We start from the raw sequence: 16,910 nt of genomic DNA, 5'->3' as shown, positions 1-16,910 counted from the left end.
TCTCTCGACAAAAATAGCAAACGGTGGGTGAACAAATTACTGTTGCGCAATTGATAGAACTTCAAATAATCATGACGATATCCAGGCAATGATCATTATATAGGCATCACGTCCAAGATTAGTAGACCGACTCCTGCCTGCATCAACTAGTATTACTCCACACATCGACCGCTATCCAGCATGCATCTAGTGTATTAAGTTCATGGAGAAACAAAGTAATGCAATAAGAACGATGAGATGATGTAGACAAGATCTATTTATCTAGAAATAGGCCCCATCATTTTATCCTTAGTAGCAACGATACATACGTGTCGGTTCCCCTTCTGTCACTGGGATGAAGCACCGTAAGATCGAACCCACTACAAAGCACCTCTTCCCATTGCAAGATAAATAGATCAAGTTGGCCAAACAAAACCCAAATATCGGAGAAGAAATACGAGGCTGTAAGCAATCATGCATATAAGAGATCAAAGAAGACTCAAATAACTTTCATGGATAAAAAGATAGATCTGATCATAAACTCGAAGTTCATCCGATCCCAACAAACACATCGCAAAAAGAGTTACATCGTATGGATCTCCAAAAGACCATTGTATTGAGAATCAAACGAGAGAGAGGAAGCCATCTACTCCCTCCGTCCGGGAAAAGTTGTCTCCATGCCATTTTTGCAAAGGAAAAAATCCTCCACTTTTGTCCGACCAAACCCGCAGCCCTTGTCCTGTCGCAGCGTCACTCCCCTCCCCGTAGCTTCCCGACGTTGCACTGCTCCCCTCCCCGCTGCGCCGCGCCGGTGAGCTCCTCCGTGCCGCTGAGCTCGCTCACCCCGCTGAGATCCCCCGCGCCTCCTCTCCCTCCTCCACGCTGCCGCGCCACTCCAGTTCGCTGCGTAACTCCTCCTCTCCCGTAAAAATCCCTTCTTTCGGTGAGGTTCTCTTCGACGAGGCGCCGCTCGATCTGGAGGATGACGACAAGTTGGCGCTCGATCTGGAGCATGGCGACGGCATGGGGCGGGCGCTCTCGTCCTCGAGCTCCTAGTCCACCAGCTCCTCTTCCTCCTCCAGGCCCTCCTCAACATCACCGGCAACGACGGCATGGGGAAGACGACGGCGGCGGCTGTGAAAGTCGACCCCAACAAAGGCGGATCCTCCTCAACATCCCAGGCTCCTCCTCCTTTAGGTCCTCCTCGTGCTCATCTATCTCATGCCAAGTCTGAATTTGTACTGCCAAGTCTGAAATTTTCATCTTTATTGTTAAGTCTGAAGTTAGCTGACACGCTTCTCTGACTTGACATGCTTGATTTTTTGATCACTAAGAGTACTACAGCTAGAGTATATCTAAATTTGTAACAGCACATGTTGACCTTGCAGCAAGTTTACAAGGACAACATTTCTGTCAAACTAAAGCAAGCAAACACTTAACTGGATTTGCAATGACAGGCTCTTTCACCAATGTGAAAAAATGAGGGTAAGAACTAACAATGTGCATAACTGAATTTTTGGTTTCACACCAAGATCTCCTACTCCTGATCAATTGAACAAAACCCACTGTTGACTGTACCAATTGAACAAAGCGACAGGGTACATTATGTTGAAGATTTCCCACTTTAGTGATTTTTAGGGAGAGCGCTTAAAAAATTTAGTCAACATTGATTTATGAGGGAGTAGAATTTTTTACAAAAATGCTAGTGCTGTCTGTCTGTGCCTTCCAAGTCTACAAAGAGGTACTACTGCATTTGTGTCAAATTTGATTTCGTCTTAATTTAGAGCTGCGTGTAGTGCCAAACTGGATGATGTAGTGCTCTGAATTTGAAGCTTTAACAGTATGTAGATATAGTCTTGTTCAGATCTTACTGAAGAAGAGAGAGGGTTAGTAGGCAGGTTACTTCAGAGGCTTTGTTCAGATCTAACTGACTGAATAATTCATTTAACTTAACAGGGGATCTAACTGACTGAATAAGTTTTAGGGACATGTTTTTATCAACTCTTAGTTAAGGGATTGTGGCAGTTTTCTGCAGTCTATCAGTTTGAAATTGACTTCCCTTGTTCTTATTTCTAGAGCATAGTGACATATACTCCAACTAAATTTCCAGAGCATAGTGAACAGAAGGAGAACAGCCACAATCCCTTTGGAGTATATCTGCTGCTTGAAGATGCATAATTCAAATAATTTCCCTCAATTGGAGTTTTGTGTTGCTTGAATTGTTTCTACAGGAATAATGTTTCCAATTTGGCCAAATCTAGCCTGAATTTGCTGCTAGTGCTGGGAAATGCTTAACACTACCCTGTTTTAGTCTTGTTTTTTTGCAAAACTGAATTTACTAGCACCATTTTGCATCTTGCCATTACTGTCCAATTGGAAACTTTAGGTATGTTTGCAATTGGACAAATGTTGTATAAATTCAAATAAAGCAAATAAATTCAAATGATTCAAATAAATCCAAATAAAGCAAATAAATTCAAATGATTCAAATAAATCCAAATAAAGAAAATAAATTCAAATGATTCAAATAAATTCAAATAAATCCAAATAAATCCAAATAAAGCAAATAAATTCAAATGATTCAAACAAATCCAAATACTTCGATCCTTTCTTTTCCTATCCTTTCTCATAGAACACATGACACAATACATTCACACGACACAAGCCATACACATGACATAATACATACACATGACACATCACATACTCCTATCCTTTCTTTTCCTTTTCCCTTTCCCTTTCTTTTTTCTTTCTCTATCTACTCATTTCCTTGTTCTATAATGGCCTTGGTGTCAGTAATTAGCTCGGGACTGCAGTATACACCGATTATTTCCTCTCCAGCATTCTGTAGACGTTCCTTATGCAGATGCGGCATCTTGTAGTTGTTTCCTCCTTGATCTTTCATCACTTCCACCATGACTGCTTGCAACGTCATAAAGCTTTGGAACAGCTTATGGGCATCGTATTTCTCAAACTCCTCCTCTACACCCTGTACCAGTTCCTGTATATTCATAGGCGCTCTGCATTCGGTTAGGGATTGGAGGGAGCAGTGGAAACAAAGATCTAGAACATTGAGCTCAGGGCTGTTCGGTGGTTGTTGCAATAGTCGAATATCCAGATCTGTATGTGCCACGGCTTCTGGAAAACCAGCATCATTAGGGAGATCATGCGGTGTTGCATTATCTTGTTGAATGAACATCTTTGTGTCATCGTCACTGTCAGGCCATTTATCTTGAATGGCAGGGATTACTCTATTGATCAGGTAATCTCTGCACACAGGTCTAGTAACTTTGCCGGCCTCAACTCTATTGTCCCCCTATCTCTGTCATGGCTTGTTCGTTGTGCCTCGGTCTCTATCACGAACGGCCAAATTCCAAGCTTTCCATCAAATGTCATCTCCCCATCTTCATTATAGCGAGGTTTGGCCACAGCTGTTAGAAACATTACCTTCCCAATTCTATGAGTATTGTGCACAGTTCGATTTGGTTGTTCTTCTCCAGGCAGTACATAGTAGCTACTCTTCACTCGGGTCATGTCATACCATTTCTCATCGATGTGGACCATATTTGTCATTATCTTGAAACTAGGCCAAGGACTTGATATCCATCTTTCATCCATCATGGATAGGCAGAACTTTAGTCTCGCTATCTTGTTCTCTGGCTTGAGGGTGGGTTTGATGGTGCTCGTGATGCGTTTCAACTCTTGCAACTGAAATCTGTCATGTAGGGTTGACTGGGGAACACCTAAACACCTTGCAAGAGAATGGATTGTTCTTCTTTTGTTCAAAGAGATTGTAGTTGTTCCCGACAGATCTAGTTCTTTCCTCTTCCTACCACTGTTATTCTTCTTGCTTGAAACATCAACTTCTTGGCCTGTAGCAAGTTGTCTTTTGGCTAGATTCCATATTCTTGTAACTGTTCGAGGTGAACATTCAGCATAGTCACAATGAGCACCCTGTCATACACGTGAACATGTCCATCTCTAATCTCGATTACCCGCAGAGCAAAGTAAACACCATATCTCTCCTTGTCTATCAAGTCCTTCCCTCTTGGGTTGCCTTGTGCATCTGCTTCTTGAGCTTCTCCCGCTTCGTCTTGTATCTGTTGAGCTTCTTCCACTAATGCATCTTCTTGTGCCTCTTGAGCTTCTTCCACTAATGCATCTTCTTGTGCCTCTTGAGCTTCTTCCTCTTTAGGAAACCAATTCAATTCAATGTCTTCATCCTCCTCTTCCGGGATCAAGTTCAAATCAATAGTGTCACCTTGATGAGCTTGTTCTTGTTGAGCTTCATCCTCCTCTTCCGGGATCAAGTTCAAATCAATAGCATCACCTTGATGAGCTTGTTCTTCTTGTTGAGCTTCATCCTCCTCTTCCGGGATCAAGTTCAAATCCATAGTTGTGTGCTCCTGTCTGATCTCATAACAAGCGTATACAAGAGATGAATGGTTAGCATATAATTATAACAAGAAAACCATGAAGAATCCTAGACAAAAAGCAAAGAAACCAAGAAAGGGAAAAGTAGATATTAAAAGTACTCCTTGTTCATAAGCTAACTGAATGTTCTGAAGCTGTCAATTGTTTTCTATAGATTGTGCTAGGATTTGCACAAATTTCTGTCATTGATCTAACTAAATGATCCTATATACTGCTAACTGGATTTTCTGAAGCTAGCATCCTTTTTTACTACATACATATTTTTTTTGTTTTCAGCAACTACATCTCCTATTGCATCTCTCTTTTTCTTGCAGGGAGCAGGGCCAGGAATTAAAAAGCAACGAAAGCAGGGGCCATGAGTACATCTCAACTTTTACTGTATTTCTTATTGACAACTAGTGTAGGTACACATTCTGAATATTGAAATTATCTTCTGTTAGTTACTAGGATAGTGGTTCATCCTGCTTGTCTGATCTGTGGAGGATACCAAGGGCATCAACCTCCCCAACTTGAATTTGTGTTGTTGTTACTTGACATGTTTGTGTTCCTCATTTGGATTCACGTAAGACCTGTGATACTTTGGAGAGGGACTTGGTAGTATTATATGGGCAGTTTGGCCACATAGTTTGGCAACCTTGTTTGAGGAGAACAAGTTTGCATGCTGATAATCTTACCTACTTTGTGACAGATCAACATATAATTTCTTCTGGACTTGGAATGATGTGTGCTAAACTGCTAATAGTATAATAATAAAACATATAGTGCAGTCATTGATTTATCATTTATGTAACCTAACCTGTGATTCTTTTTGTCATTTTGTTAATGTTGCTGGTGTCTCATAGGTTGCGCATAACGGCTTACCCGCCCTGGCAATTTTGCTGCCCTTCTCATGCATCCTAGGCCTCTTCTCATCACTGACCACAACAAGCATGGGTACTGCATCATTTAACCACCGCCCACCTCAGAACACATACTGAAAATTTTGATATGATTGCCTTGATGGAACCCTCATTGCTACGGTAACTAATTTGAAATAGCGCGTATCTGCAGTGGCGAGGAGATGTGTGGATCTACGCGGCGATCCAGTTCCTCTTCGTCTTGTTCTTCACGCATCTGTTCTACAGATATGTAAGCAAAGCAGAGCATACTCTGCTCACAGTGCCTGAAGTTTTGAACAGTTTGTCATGCAAATCTTGATCCCTGGGAACTGTTTGTTTGTTGCAGCTGCATCTGCAGGCTGTGATATCCATCATCCTGACAACCTTACCATGACACTACTATTATTGGACAATTTTTACACTCATCTCTACCTGGAGAACAAATTCCTTAGTGCAATTAATCGATTGAATTTACACTCATATGCAGATTGCGTAGAAAAATTGACTGTATTTTGATGACTGAATTTAAAATCACTACTTGGAGTACACACTGACTGAATTTAACACTGCAATTGATTATCCTATGATCCATGGACACTGCAATTGTGCATTATCCTAGATACAGAACATGGATCTCTGAATAATTCAACAATTGAGAGGCATAACATTTTTTCCTTCTCCCATTTTAGACCATAACAACAAAAATCTGGTCCAGTTGCTCTTGATGATGCATTTAGTTAACTCGTAATTTTGCCAAAATCTAGACAAGTTGCTCTTGATGCATTCAGTTAACTTGATGCTATTAGTCCAGAGAACATGTTCAGTTTTCTTAATAGCAGATCAATTTTCTTCAGAGAACATGATCAGTTTTCTTAAGAGCAGATCAATTTTCTTCAGTGAACATGATGAGTAGTGTTTGAAATTGTAATGTACAGAAATTGGAGCACCACGAGCAAGCAGGCAGAGGAGCAGATTTACAGAGGGGTGCTTCTTCTCACCAGCAGCAACACGAGCAGGGGAGCTACGGGCGGAGGAGCAGCAACTTGCACAGGAGCAGGCCTGCTGGGAGCTTGAGGACGAGCTTGAGGTCGAGGCCCACCGGGAGCTCCAGCTCCAGGCGCTCGAAACGCAGGCGCGCACAGGTCCCGGGCGGCGGGAAGGGATACCGGCGGCGCAGGCCCAGGGCGGCGGGTGGGGATAGTGGCGGCGCAACCCTGGGCTGGCAGGAGGGGTCACCGCGGGAGGGGATAGCGGCGGTGCAGCGCCCTTCAGCCCTGGAGTCGCCGCCCATCGAGGTGGTCGCCACGGAGGAGTAGGTGGCCGGCGGGTGGTGCAACTCGTCTCCGTGCGGGCGGCACGGGTGGGCAGGGGCGGCGAAGGTTCGCGCGGTGGCGCAGGTTGGTCGTCGTCGCGCGCTGGTCTTTGTGGGTGCCAACGGTGGTTGTGGTGACCACGATATGCGCTGACGACGGCGGAAGGAGGAAGAAGCAGAGGGGGCTAATTAGCATAAGTTTAAAAGATGAAGGGTTTTTTGAAAAATTGTAAATGAACTAAGGAATGGACAACTTTTCCCGGACGGAGAGAGTAGCTACTAGCTACGGACCCGAACGTTTACAAAACACTACTCACGCATCATCGGAGAGGCACCAATGGAAGTGGTGAACCCCTCCGTGATGGTGTCTAGATTGGATCTGGTGGTTCTGGACTATGCGGCAGCTGGAATTGATTTTCGTCAAGTCCCCTAGGCTTTCTGGAATATTGGGGTATTTATAGAGCAAAGAGTCGGTTCAGGGGGCACCCAAGGTGGGCACAACCCACCAGGGCGCGCCTGGGCCTCCAGGCGCGCCTTGGTGGGTTGTGCTCCCCTCGGAGCACCCCCAGGCGCTTCTCTGGCCCACTGTAAGTCTTCTGGTCCAAAAAAATCTCCAAAAAGTTTCGCTGTATTTGGACTCCGTTTGGTATTGATTTCCTATGATGTAAAAAACATGGAGGAAACATCAACTGGCACTTGGCACAATGTCAATAAGTTAGTACCAAAAAATGATATAAAATGATTATAAAACATCTAAGAATGATAATATAACAGCTTGGAACAATAAAAAATTATAGATATGTTGGAGACGTACCACTGACCCATAAGGGCCTGGACATTGTTATCTTCACGGGTGGGTCATCGTTGCGAGGCGGGTTACGACGCCGATGGCTGCCGGAAACCGCCGGCGATTCACTGCGCCGGCTGTAACTTCGACAGTGGCGTGGAGTTGAATGAATTCGCTCACAGCTGTATGAGTAAGCCACCTGTTGAACCACCGCCGTCTCAAGAAGTTCCACGGCGTTCCGGGTCTCTATCGCAGCGGAGGACTCGCCTTCTATCGAAAGAGCCGCCAGCCGAGAAGCTGCAGCAATCATATTATCCAGTGGGTTGTAATAATGACCCGGGGGTGTTGGCACTCACTGTGGCGGGGTCAAGTCCATACGAGGCGGACCTGTCATACGAGGCTGAGTCGCCGCCCCGGTGACAGGTTCCTCAGCCGTCCGAGTCACACCAGGCGGGTTACTTGGTCTTGCCCCAGGTGTATTGAAAAGGTTCCTTGCCTCAAACTGCAGAGGTAAACGGCTCTGGTGTGTCCTTCGCAAAAGAGCGTTTGACGCGTTTTGGTCCAGGCCCAAGCAAAAGGCCTCTGCCCTAATCCGCCGCGTCTCAGCCTCCAGGGCGGCTCGCTCTGTGGCCATCCTGACGTTTTCTGCCTCAAGATCCTCTCGGGCCTTGGGCACCTCATCTTGTAATTTTGCAACCTCCACATTATGCTGCACTTGATTCGCTGGAGTCACCTATGCTGCCAAGAGAGTCGCCAAGGCATCCAGGAGTTCGGATAAGATTTGAGCCGGCGGACACGCAGAGCCGTTCGCACCAGCCGTTGTAGCAGCAGTTGAACCGGACATCATGGCCGCAACGGTTGATGATTGTAACACTGGTTGCGTGCCGACCATGAAGATTGCGGCTCTACTCGGTGGCTCATAGGGCTCCGGAATACTATCTCCATCGGAGTAGCCCCCAAGCCCGCCGTCTTGTAGTTGATAGATCGACTCGGTTTCGCTGGTTAAAGACTCATCACCTGAATAGATGGATGTCTCTCCACCAGACACATAACCTTTCTCCAGATCTGCCCCATGAACAAAGCCAATGAAAGCGCGCTTCCGGCTGGGTCGAACCCTGGAGTGTTGCACGCGCCGGGCTGTCTCAATGACGTCAGTGCAGGAATCCGGCTCGGGCTCTGATTCGCCGATCTTGCCGATGAAGACGTGAATTCCACCGAAGGGGACCCGGTACCCGTACTCAATGCAGTCGGCCTCGGGGCCCCAGCTAGCATCATCAATGTAGATCTTGCTGTGGCGGCTCTTGGTCATCCGGCCCATGGCGTGTCCCTTGATCCCTGAGAAGCTGCCCTTAAAGAACTCGAAACCACCGTGCTCTGGCCCCATGGTGGGCGCCAACTGTCGGTGTCAAAACCGGCCGATCTCGGGTAGGGGGTCCCGAACTATGCGTCTGAGGATCAAAGGTAACAGGAGGCAGGGGAGACGATGTTTACCCAGGTTCGGGCCCTCTTAATGCAGGTAATACCCTACTTCCTGCTTGATTGACTTTGATGAGTATAGGGGTTACAAGAGTTGATCTACCTCGAGATCGTAATGGCTAAACCCTAGATGTCTAGCCTATATGATTTGTGATAGCCTCTACGGACTAAACCCTCCGGTTTATATAGACACTGGAGGGGCCTAGGGTCGTACAGAGTCTGTTTACAGAGAAGGGAAATTGCACATCCGAACGTCAAACTTGCCATCCACGCAAAGGAGAGTCCCACCCGGACACGGGCGTCGGTGTCAAAACCGGCGAATCTCGGGTAGGGGGTCCCGAACTGTGCGTCTAAGGTCGATGGTAATAGGAGACACGGGACACGATGTTTTACCCAGGTTTGGGCCCTCTCTATGGAGGTAATACCCTACTTCCTGCTTGATTGATCTTGATGAATATGAGTATTACAGGAGTTGATCTACCACGAGATCGTAATGGCTAAAACCCAAGAAGTCTAGCATGTATGACTATGATTGTGATTGCCTCTTCGGACTAAACCCTCTGGTTTATATAGACACCGGAGGGGACTATGGTTGTACAAAGTCGGCTACAAAGAAAGAAATCTTCATATCTGAACGCCAAGCTTGCCATCCACGCCAAGGAGAGTCCTATCCGGACATGGGTGAGAGTCTTCGGTCTTGTATCTTCAAAGCCCATCAGTCTGGCCCATGCTCAACAGGCCGGGCGCCCGAGGACCCCTTACTCCAGGACTCCCTGAGTAGCCCCTGAATCAGGCTTCAATGACGAGGTGTCTGGCGCGCAGATTGTCTTCGGCATTGCAAGGCGGGTTCCTCCTCAAAATACTCCAAAACAACCTTCAAACACAAAGAACGTGTCCGGCTCTGCAAAACAAGTACCGCATACAACTGTAAAGAGTATAATATTTCACGAGTCCAATCTACTGACAATCTTTTGTAGCCTGACACCACGTCACCACCCGGTCATTATATCGAACCGTTTTTCGGCCTGCCACTCCATGTTTCGAGATGCGGTTTTATTGGCACGTCTTGTCAAAGCAGAGATCGTGTCCCCTTATCACGGGATTCTCATCAATACGGGCGTGGGTAATCCAACGGTGCCGTCTGCATGGCCCTTGGGAAACAGGCGAGTGGGGAGGCGCTTGATATTCGCTACCTTTATAAGGAGATAAGGATTCACCCCTTTTCACCCACGCCTTCTCTCTCTCTCTCTGCCCACCCATTCTCGAGCTCCAATGCCAAGTCCTCATCTCTTCCGCCCCAAGAAAGCACTCCGATCATGTCCGGGTCCGGAGTGCAGGGCAAGTGGATGGTCTCCTCCATCAAGGAGAAGGACATCACCCAGCTCCGGGAGGCCGGATATTTGGCCAAGGAGGTCGCCCACCAGCTTCCGACCGAGGGACAGATCATCCCTACCCCGGAGCCCCACGAGAGGGTAGTGTTCGTTCCCCACTTCGTCTGCGGGCTGGGATTTCCACTCCACCCATCCGTCCACGGACTCATGTTCTACTATGGGGTGGATTTCCACGATCTGGCCCCCAACTCCTTCCTCAACATCTTGGCATTTATTGTCGTGTGTGAGGCCTTCCTCCGCATCTCACCCCACTTTGGATTGTGGCTGAATATCTTCAATGTGAAGCCGAAGGTGGTGGATGGCCAACACGCAGAGTGTGGAGGCGCCATGGTGAGCAAGATGCCCAACGTCGTATGGCCCAAAGGCACTTTCGTGGAGACTGTCAAAGGGTGGCAAAAATAGTGGTTCTGTGTCACAGAGCCCCGCGACACCACCTGGGCCGAAGCTCCCGAGTTCAGGTCCGGGGACTCGATGCGGCTCACCTCCTGGCTAGAGAAGGGCCTAGACTGGGCCTCGTCGGATGAGCTGACAGCGCTGCAGATGCGCATAAAGAGCATGGTTGACAGGAACATTAAGCTCGTCAATGTGATCCAGGTGATGCTCTTTCGCCGGATCCTTCCATGCCTAAGCCGGACCTGCAATTTGTGGGAGTTTGATCCGGCCAAGCACCAGACCCTGCAACACTTCTTTGGCGTTACGCACGAAGGTATTTGGAAGGTGCTCTTCAAGGCCAACAAGACATGGCCGAAGGAGACCAAAGACCGTGAGTACAACCTGACCCACCCTGCCAGTCCGGTAAGTTTTTCCATGTTTTCAAGGTGTATCCTTTACTTACATACTCAAGGGGCACGTTTGAGCTTCCCCGTCTTTACTTTTTCAGGGTTGGACGAAGAAGGTGGAGCTGATCAAGAGTCCGGCTCCGCTGCCCGAAGACCCATCAATTCCACTTCTGACGAAGATGCTGGTTCCAAAAAAGAAGGCCAAGGGGGCCGGAGGTGGCCTCCGTCACAAGGGCACTTCGGACGTGACGTCCGAAGACGCCGAGACCCAGTCCTCACCCGCCATCGACGAGGAGGAGGAGGAGGAGGAAGAAAGCAACTCCCCCCTGAGTGGGGAAGGAAGAAAAGGGCGGCCTCCACGCGTCTAGAGGCCGAAGCGTCCAAGAGGGGGAGAGCCTCCTTTGCGGACGACACCGCGCCGGATACCGATAGCAGCTTGGAGTGGCGCCCCAGGGATAAGCCCCCGGCCGGATCGTAAGTATTCAAGGGCTTTAACGCACTTATACGTCCGACTCCTTTATCTCGTAATTCTAATGCGTTGAATCATGTGCTGCAGTCCGGCCCGCGACAGCTCCCAGCGATCCTCATCAGGTGATTCGCTGGATCCAAAGGCTATGGATAGTGATTCGCTGCCAACAGCCACCTCTCCCGAGGCCACGGACGACGCTGAGGCGGTGTCCCAAAGGACCGTCACGGGCCAGGGAGAGACACAGAGGGCCGGCAGGATGGCGCTGGAGGGCGAAACCTTGGCTGCCGGACACCGGGGGGAGCAAATCCCCCTGGAAACTCGCGATGGGAACCCTATCCAGTGCGGCCCCAGCCGAATACCATTCCGGATGCTAGTGCGGCTCCAGATTCACGCAAGCAGCCCCCTTCAAGTGAGGGAGGTGCACCTGTTCCGTCGGTGAGCTCTGTGCAACCAGAGGCACCGGATACTCTACTGGAAGTTCTGCGAGGTGCTTCCATTGTTGAGGAACACCGTATCCTTATGGGTACGGTGGTTGAGAAGGTTCAGTCTGTTAAGAGCAGACTGACCGAAGCCTGCACCAGCCTGCTGACAGGCTTTGAGGTAAGCGACGTAATTCTGTAAGAAGAATGTCATAGTGTAGATAGTAGCTCCTGAGACTCTGTCCGGTGTTCGGAAAGAAGAGCCGAACAGAGGATCAAATAGTTTTTGCAAGAGACTAACCTTATATGTCTACATGAATAAGCAGGTGTCCTTGCTGGCTGTGACCTCTCATGCTGCCGAAGTCTCCGGACTAAAGCAGAGGCTGGAGCGGGCCGAGGAGGAGCTCGGCCAAGCAAGGAAACAACTGGAGGATAGGCAAGGTATGTAATGACCTGCTGTATATCAGAAAGGATTGATGATTTATGTTGACTATAGTGCCATGGTACTTGTAGGAGCGGCGACTGAGGTGAAACCCCTCAAGAAGGCGCTAGCCGAGGCCCAAGAGAAAGCGGCAAAGGAGCAGCCGCCCGTGAGAAACACGAGGCCAGGGTTGATGAGGTCCAGCTGGAGCTCCAGGATGCCGTCAAGAAATGCGAGTCCTTGGAGCGCAACATTACGGACCAAGAGACTGAACTCGCCAAGGCTCGCCAAAGCGCAGAAGATGCCCGGGTTGAAGCCCAGGGCGCTCTCCAGGAGATCCGAGAGGCCAAGAAGATCACGGCGGGTAAGGCCTTCATTATGCAGAGCAAATATGTGAAGAAGAGGTATCTCTCACTAACCCGGATTTGGAGTTCTCCATGAGCGTTTGCGGATTTGCCGCGCAGTGTTGCCGACGCTGCAGAGTTCTTCCGAGCCGAAGAGGGGAGCTCGACGGAGAAGTTGTTCTGGTCGCAATACCTTGCGCCAGAACATCCGGTGCCCTTTAGCGACCAGCTAAAACAACTGGTCGAACTTCATAGGGTGGCTGAACTAGCCATGAAGGATTTAATAATCCGGCTGTGGCCTGCCGGAGCTATACCCAGCAGCTATTTTGGGCTCGTGAAGCGGCTGGTCAATGCATGCCCCCGGCTTGACGTCATCAAGCGGTCGGTCTGCATCGAGGGTTCGTGGATGTGCTACCTCTTGAGCATGCGTTGGTTTTCCCTTGAAGAGGAAAGTGTGATGCAGCAAAGTAGCGTAAATATTTCCCTCAGTTTTTGAGAACCAAGGTATCAATCCAGTAGGAGGCCACACGCAAGTCCCTCGTACCTACACAAACAAATAAGAACCTTGCAACCAACGCGATAAAGGGGTTGTCAATCCCTTCACGTCAACTTGCAAAAGTGAGATCTGATAGAGATGATAAGATAATATTTTTGGTATTTTTATGATAAAGATTGAAAGTAAAGATTGCAAAATAAAAGGTGAAAGAAATAACTAGTTGATGGAAGATTAATATGATGGAAAATAGACCCGGGGGCCATAGGTTTCACTAGTGGCTTCTCTCAAGATAGCATAAGTATTACGGTGGGTGAACAAATTACTGTGGAGCAATTGATAGAAAAGTGCATAATTATGAGAATATCTAGGCATGATCATGTATATAGGCATCACGCGCGCGACAAGTAGACCGACTCCTGCCTGCATCTACTACTATTACTCCACACATCGACCGCTATCCAGCATGCATCTAGAGTATTAAGTTCATAAGAGCAGAGTAATGCATTAGGCAAGATGACATGATGTAGAGGGATAAACTCAAGCAATATGATATAAACCCCATCTTTTTATCCTCGATGGCAATAATACAATACGTGTCGTTTCCCCTTGTCACTGGGATCGAGCAATGCAAGATTGAACCCAAAGCTAAGCACTTCTCCTATTGCAAGAAAGATCAATCTAGTAGGCCAAACCAAACTGATAATTTGAAGAGACTTGCAAAGATAACCAATCATACATAAAAGAATTCAGAGAAGATTCAAATATTGTTCATAGATAATCTTGATCATAAACCCACAATTCATCGGATCTCGACAAACACACCGCAAAAAGAGTTACATCAAATAGATCTCCAAGAAGATCAAGGAGAAATTTGTATTGAGATCCAAAGAGAGAGAAGAAGCCATCTAGCTAATAACTATGGACCCGAAGGTCTGTGGTAAACTACTGACACATCATCGGAGAGGCTATGGTGTTGATGTAGAAGCTCTCCGTGGTCGATTCCCCCTCTGGCAGAGCGTCGGAAAAGGCCCCAAGATGGGATCTCACGGGTACAGAAGGTTGCGGCGGTGGAAATAGGGTTTCGTGGTGCTCTTCGATGGTTTCGGGGTACATGGGTATATATAGGAGGAAGAAGTAGGTCGGTGGAGCCACGAGGGGCCCACGAGGGTGGGGGGCGCGCCTAGGGGGCAGGCGCGCCTCCCTGCCTCGTGGCCTCCTCGTTGATTTGTTGACGTCCACTCCAAGTCCTCTGGATCACGTCTGTTCCAAAAATGATGCTCCCGAAGGTTTCATTCCGTTTGGACTCCGTTTGGTATTCCTTTTCTGCGAAACACTGAAATAGGCAAAAAAACAGCAATTTGCACTGGGCCTTGGGTTAGTAGGTTAGTCCCAGAAATAATATAAAAGTGTATAATAAAGCCCATTAAACATCCAAAACAGAATATATAATAGCATGGAGCAATAAAAAATTATAGATACGTTGGGGACGTATCAAGCATCCCCAAGCTTAATTCCTGCTCGTCCTCGAGTAGGTAAATGATAAAAACAGAATTTTTGATGTGGAATGCTACTTAGCATATTCTTCAATGTAATTTTCTTTATTGTGGCATGAATGTTCAGATCCGAAAGATTCAAGATAAAACTTTAATATTGACATAAAATTAATAATACTTCAAGCATACTAATCAAGCAATTATGTCTTCTCAATATAACATGGCCAAAGAAAGTTCATCCCTATAAAATCATATAGTTGGGTCATGCTCCATTTTCGTCACACAAAAATGCTCTCATCATGCACAACCCCGATGACAAGCCAAGCAATTGTTTCATACTTTAGTAATCTCAAACTTTTTTCAACTTTCACGCAATACATGAGCGTGAGCCATGGATATAGCACTATGGGTTGAATAGAATAATAATGGGGGTTATGTGGAGAAGACAAAAAGGAGAAAGTCTCACATTGACGCGGCTAATCAACGGGCTAGGGAGATGCCCATCAATTGATGTCAATGCAAGGAGTAGGGATGTCCATGCAACGGATGCACTAGAGCTATAAATGTATGAAAGCTCAACAAAAGAAACTAAGTGGGTGTGCATCCAACTTGCTTGCTCACGAAGACCTAGGGCATTTGAGGAAGCCCATTGTTGGAATATACAAGCCAAGTTCTATAATGAAAAATTCCCACTAGTATATGAAAGTAACAAAACAATAGACTCTCTATCATAAAGATCATGGTGCTACTTTGAAGCACAAGTGTGGAAAAAAGGATAGTAGCATTGTCCCTTTTTATTTCTTTTTTTTTTCTTTTTTTTGGGCCTTCCTTTTTTTATTTGGCCTTTCTCTTTTTTTATTTAGGACAATGCTCTATTAATGATGAGCATCACACTTCTATTTATTTACAACTCGATACTAGAACAAAGTATGACTCTATATGAATGCCTCCGGCGGTGTACCGGGATGGCCAATGAATCAAGAGTGACATGTATGAAATAATATGCATGGTGGCTTTGCCACAAATACGATGTCAACTACATGATCATGCAAGGTAATATTACAATGATGAAGCGTGTCATAATAAACGGAATAGTGGAAAGTTGCATGGCAATATATCTCGGAATGGCTATGGAAATGCCATAATAGGTAGGTATGGTGGCTGTTTTGAGGAAGATATAAGGAGGTTTATGTGTGATAGAGCGTAACGTATCACGGGGTTTGGATGCACCGGCAAAGTTTGCACCAAATCTCAAGGTGAGAAAGGGCAATGCACGGTACCGAAGAGGCTAGCAATGATGGAAGGTTGAGAGTGCGTATAATCCATGGACTCAACATTAGTCATAAAGAACTCACATACTTATTGCAAAAATCTACAAGTCATGAAAAACCAAGCACTACGCGCATGCTCCTAGGGCGATAGATTGGTAGGAAAAGACGATCACTCGTCCCTGACCGCCACTCATAAGGATGACAATCAAAGAACACCTCATGTTTCAAATTTGTTACACAACGTTTACCATACGTGCATTGTAACATCCCAAATTTTCAATTTGGAATGTTATACATAGGTCATTCATGCATATCATATTTTATTGCATTTTCGTTTGCGATCCTCGAAATTCTAAGCAACTCAAGGACCCGTGGAGAGAGTTGGGGATTTCACGATTTTCATATTTGAATTTTATCAAATATTGAAACAAGGATCATTTTGGTTTTAATGATTTTTCTCTCCGAAAATATTTTGAATTTAAAATATATGAGAGGATATAATATGACTTCTCCAAAATAGATGAAATATTGGAGGAAAATATTAAATCAAATAAATAATTTTTATTTGGATTTTATTGCTATTTTATTCGAATTAGGAAAAATACGTGTTTTTCAGAATTGCATTATAGGCCCAAATAAATGTTGACCTTGTCCGGCATATTTTTAGAGGACGGGGATAATTTATTCGAGATTTTTGGAGTCCGTCTAGTATTTCTTTTCTTCATTTTTCTGTGCGTTAGAATTTGTTTTTAAAAAGAAAAAAAATTCGAACGGACTTACGCGCTGTGGGCGACCCGGACTCCCGCCGCCCCAGGCCTTATAAGCCGCGCCCAAGACCCCGCAGCCCACCACCAGCCCCGCTACCGAAACCCTAACCCTAACCCGCGTCGCCGCCGCGCCGCGACCCCGCCCCGCCGCCGCGACGTCCCGACCCCGCCGCCCGTCGCCGCCGACCCCGCCC

The 16,910-nt window shown here is 46.7% G+C and overlaps 1 protein-coding gene across 11 annotated transcripts; it reads left to right on the top strand.

Annotated features, from left to right (window-relative positions):
• The first annotated feature begins 659 nt into the window (after positions 1-659).
• Positions 660-11,509, top strand: LOC109764011 (uncharacterized). Of its 11 annotated transcripts, none has more exons than XR_012187878.1 (6): positions 660-1,176; positions 4,728-4,817; positions 5,256-5,346; positions 5,464-5,541; positions 6,227-11,052; positions 11,138-11,509. XR_012187878.1 is itself a non-coding variant. In XM_073501550.1 (6 exons), the coding sequence occupies exons 3-6, from the start codon at positions 4,769-4,771 to the stop codon at positions 5,805-5,807; spliced, it is 384 nt and encodes a 127-aa protein (XP_073357651.1). In that variant the 5' UTR covers positions 678-1,176; positions 1,368-1,464; positions 4,728-4,768; the 3' UTR covers positions 5,808-7,059. The 11 variants fall into 11 exon arrangements, 4 of the variants coding, with proteins under 4 accessions (XP_073357651.1, XP_073357650.1, XP_045085897.1 ...); XR_006665449.2 differs by having other exon boundaries at positions 5,638-11,052; positions 11,138-11,505; XR_012187876.1 differs by adding an exon at positions 1,368-1,464 and having other exon boundaries at positions 661-1,176; positions 4,728-5,346; positions 5,638-11,052; positions 11,138-11,505.
• The last annotated feature ends 5,401 nt before the right edge of the window (positions 11,510-16,910 follow it).

This window comes from Aegilops tauschii, chromosome 6 (assembly GCF_002575655.3).
Source record: "Aegilops tauschii subsp. strangulata cultivar AL8/78 chromosome 6, Aet v6.0, whole genome shotgun sequence".
Taxonomy (NCBI): Eukaryota; Viridiplantae; Streptophyta; class Magnoliopsida; order Poales; family Poaceae; genus Aegilops; species Aegilops tauschii.
This window is presented reverse-complemented; position numbering and strand designations above follow the sequence as displayed.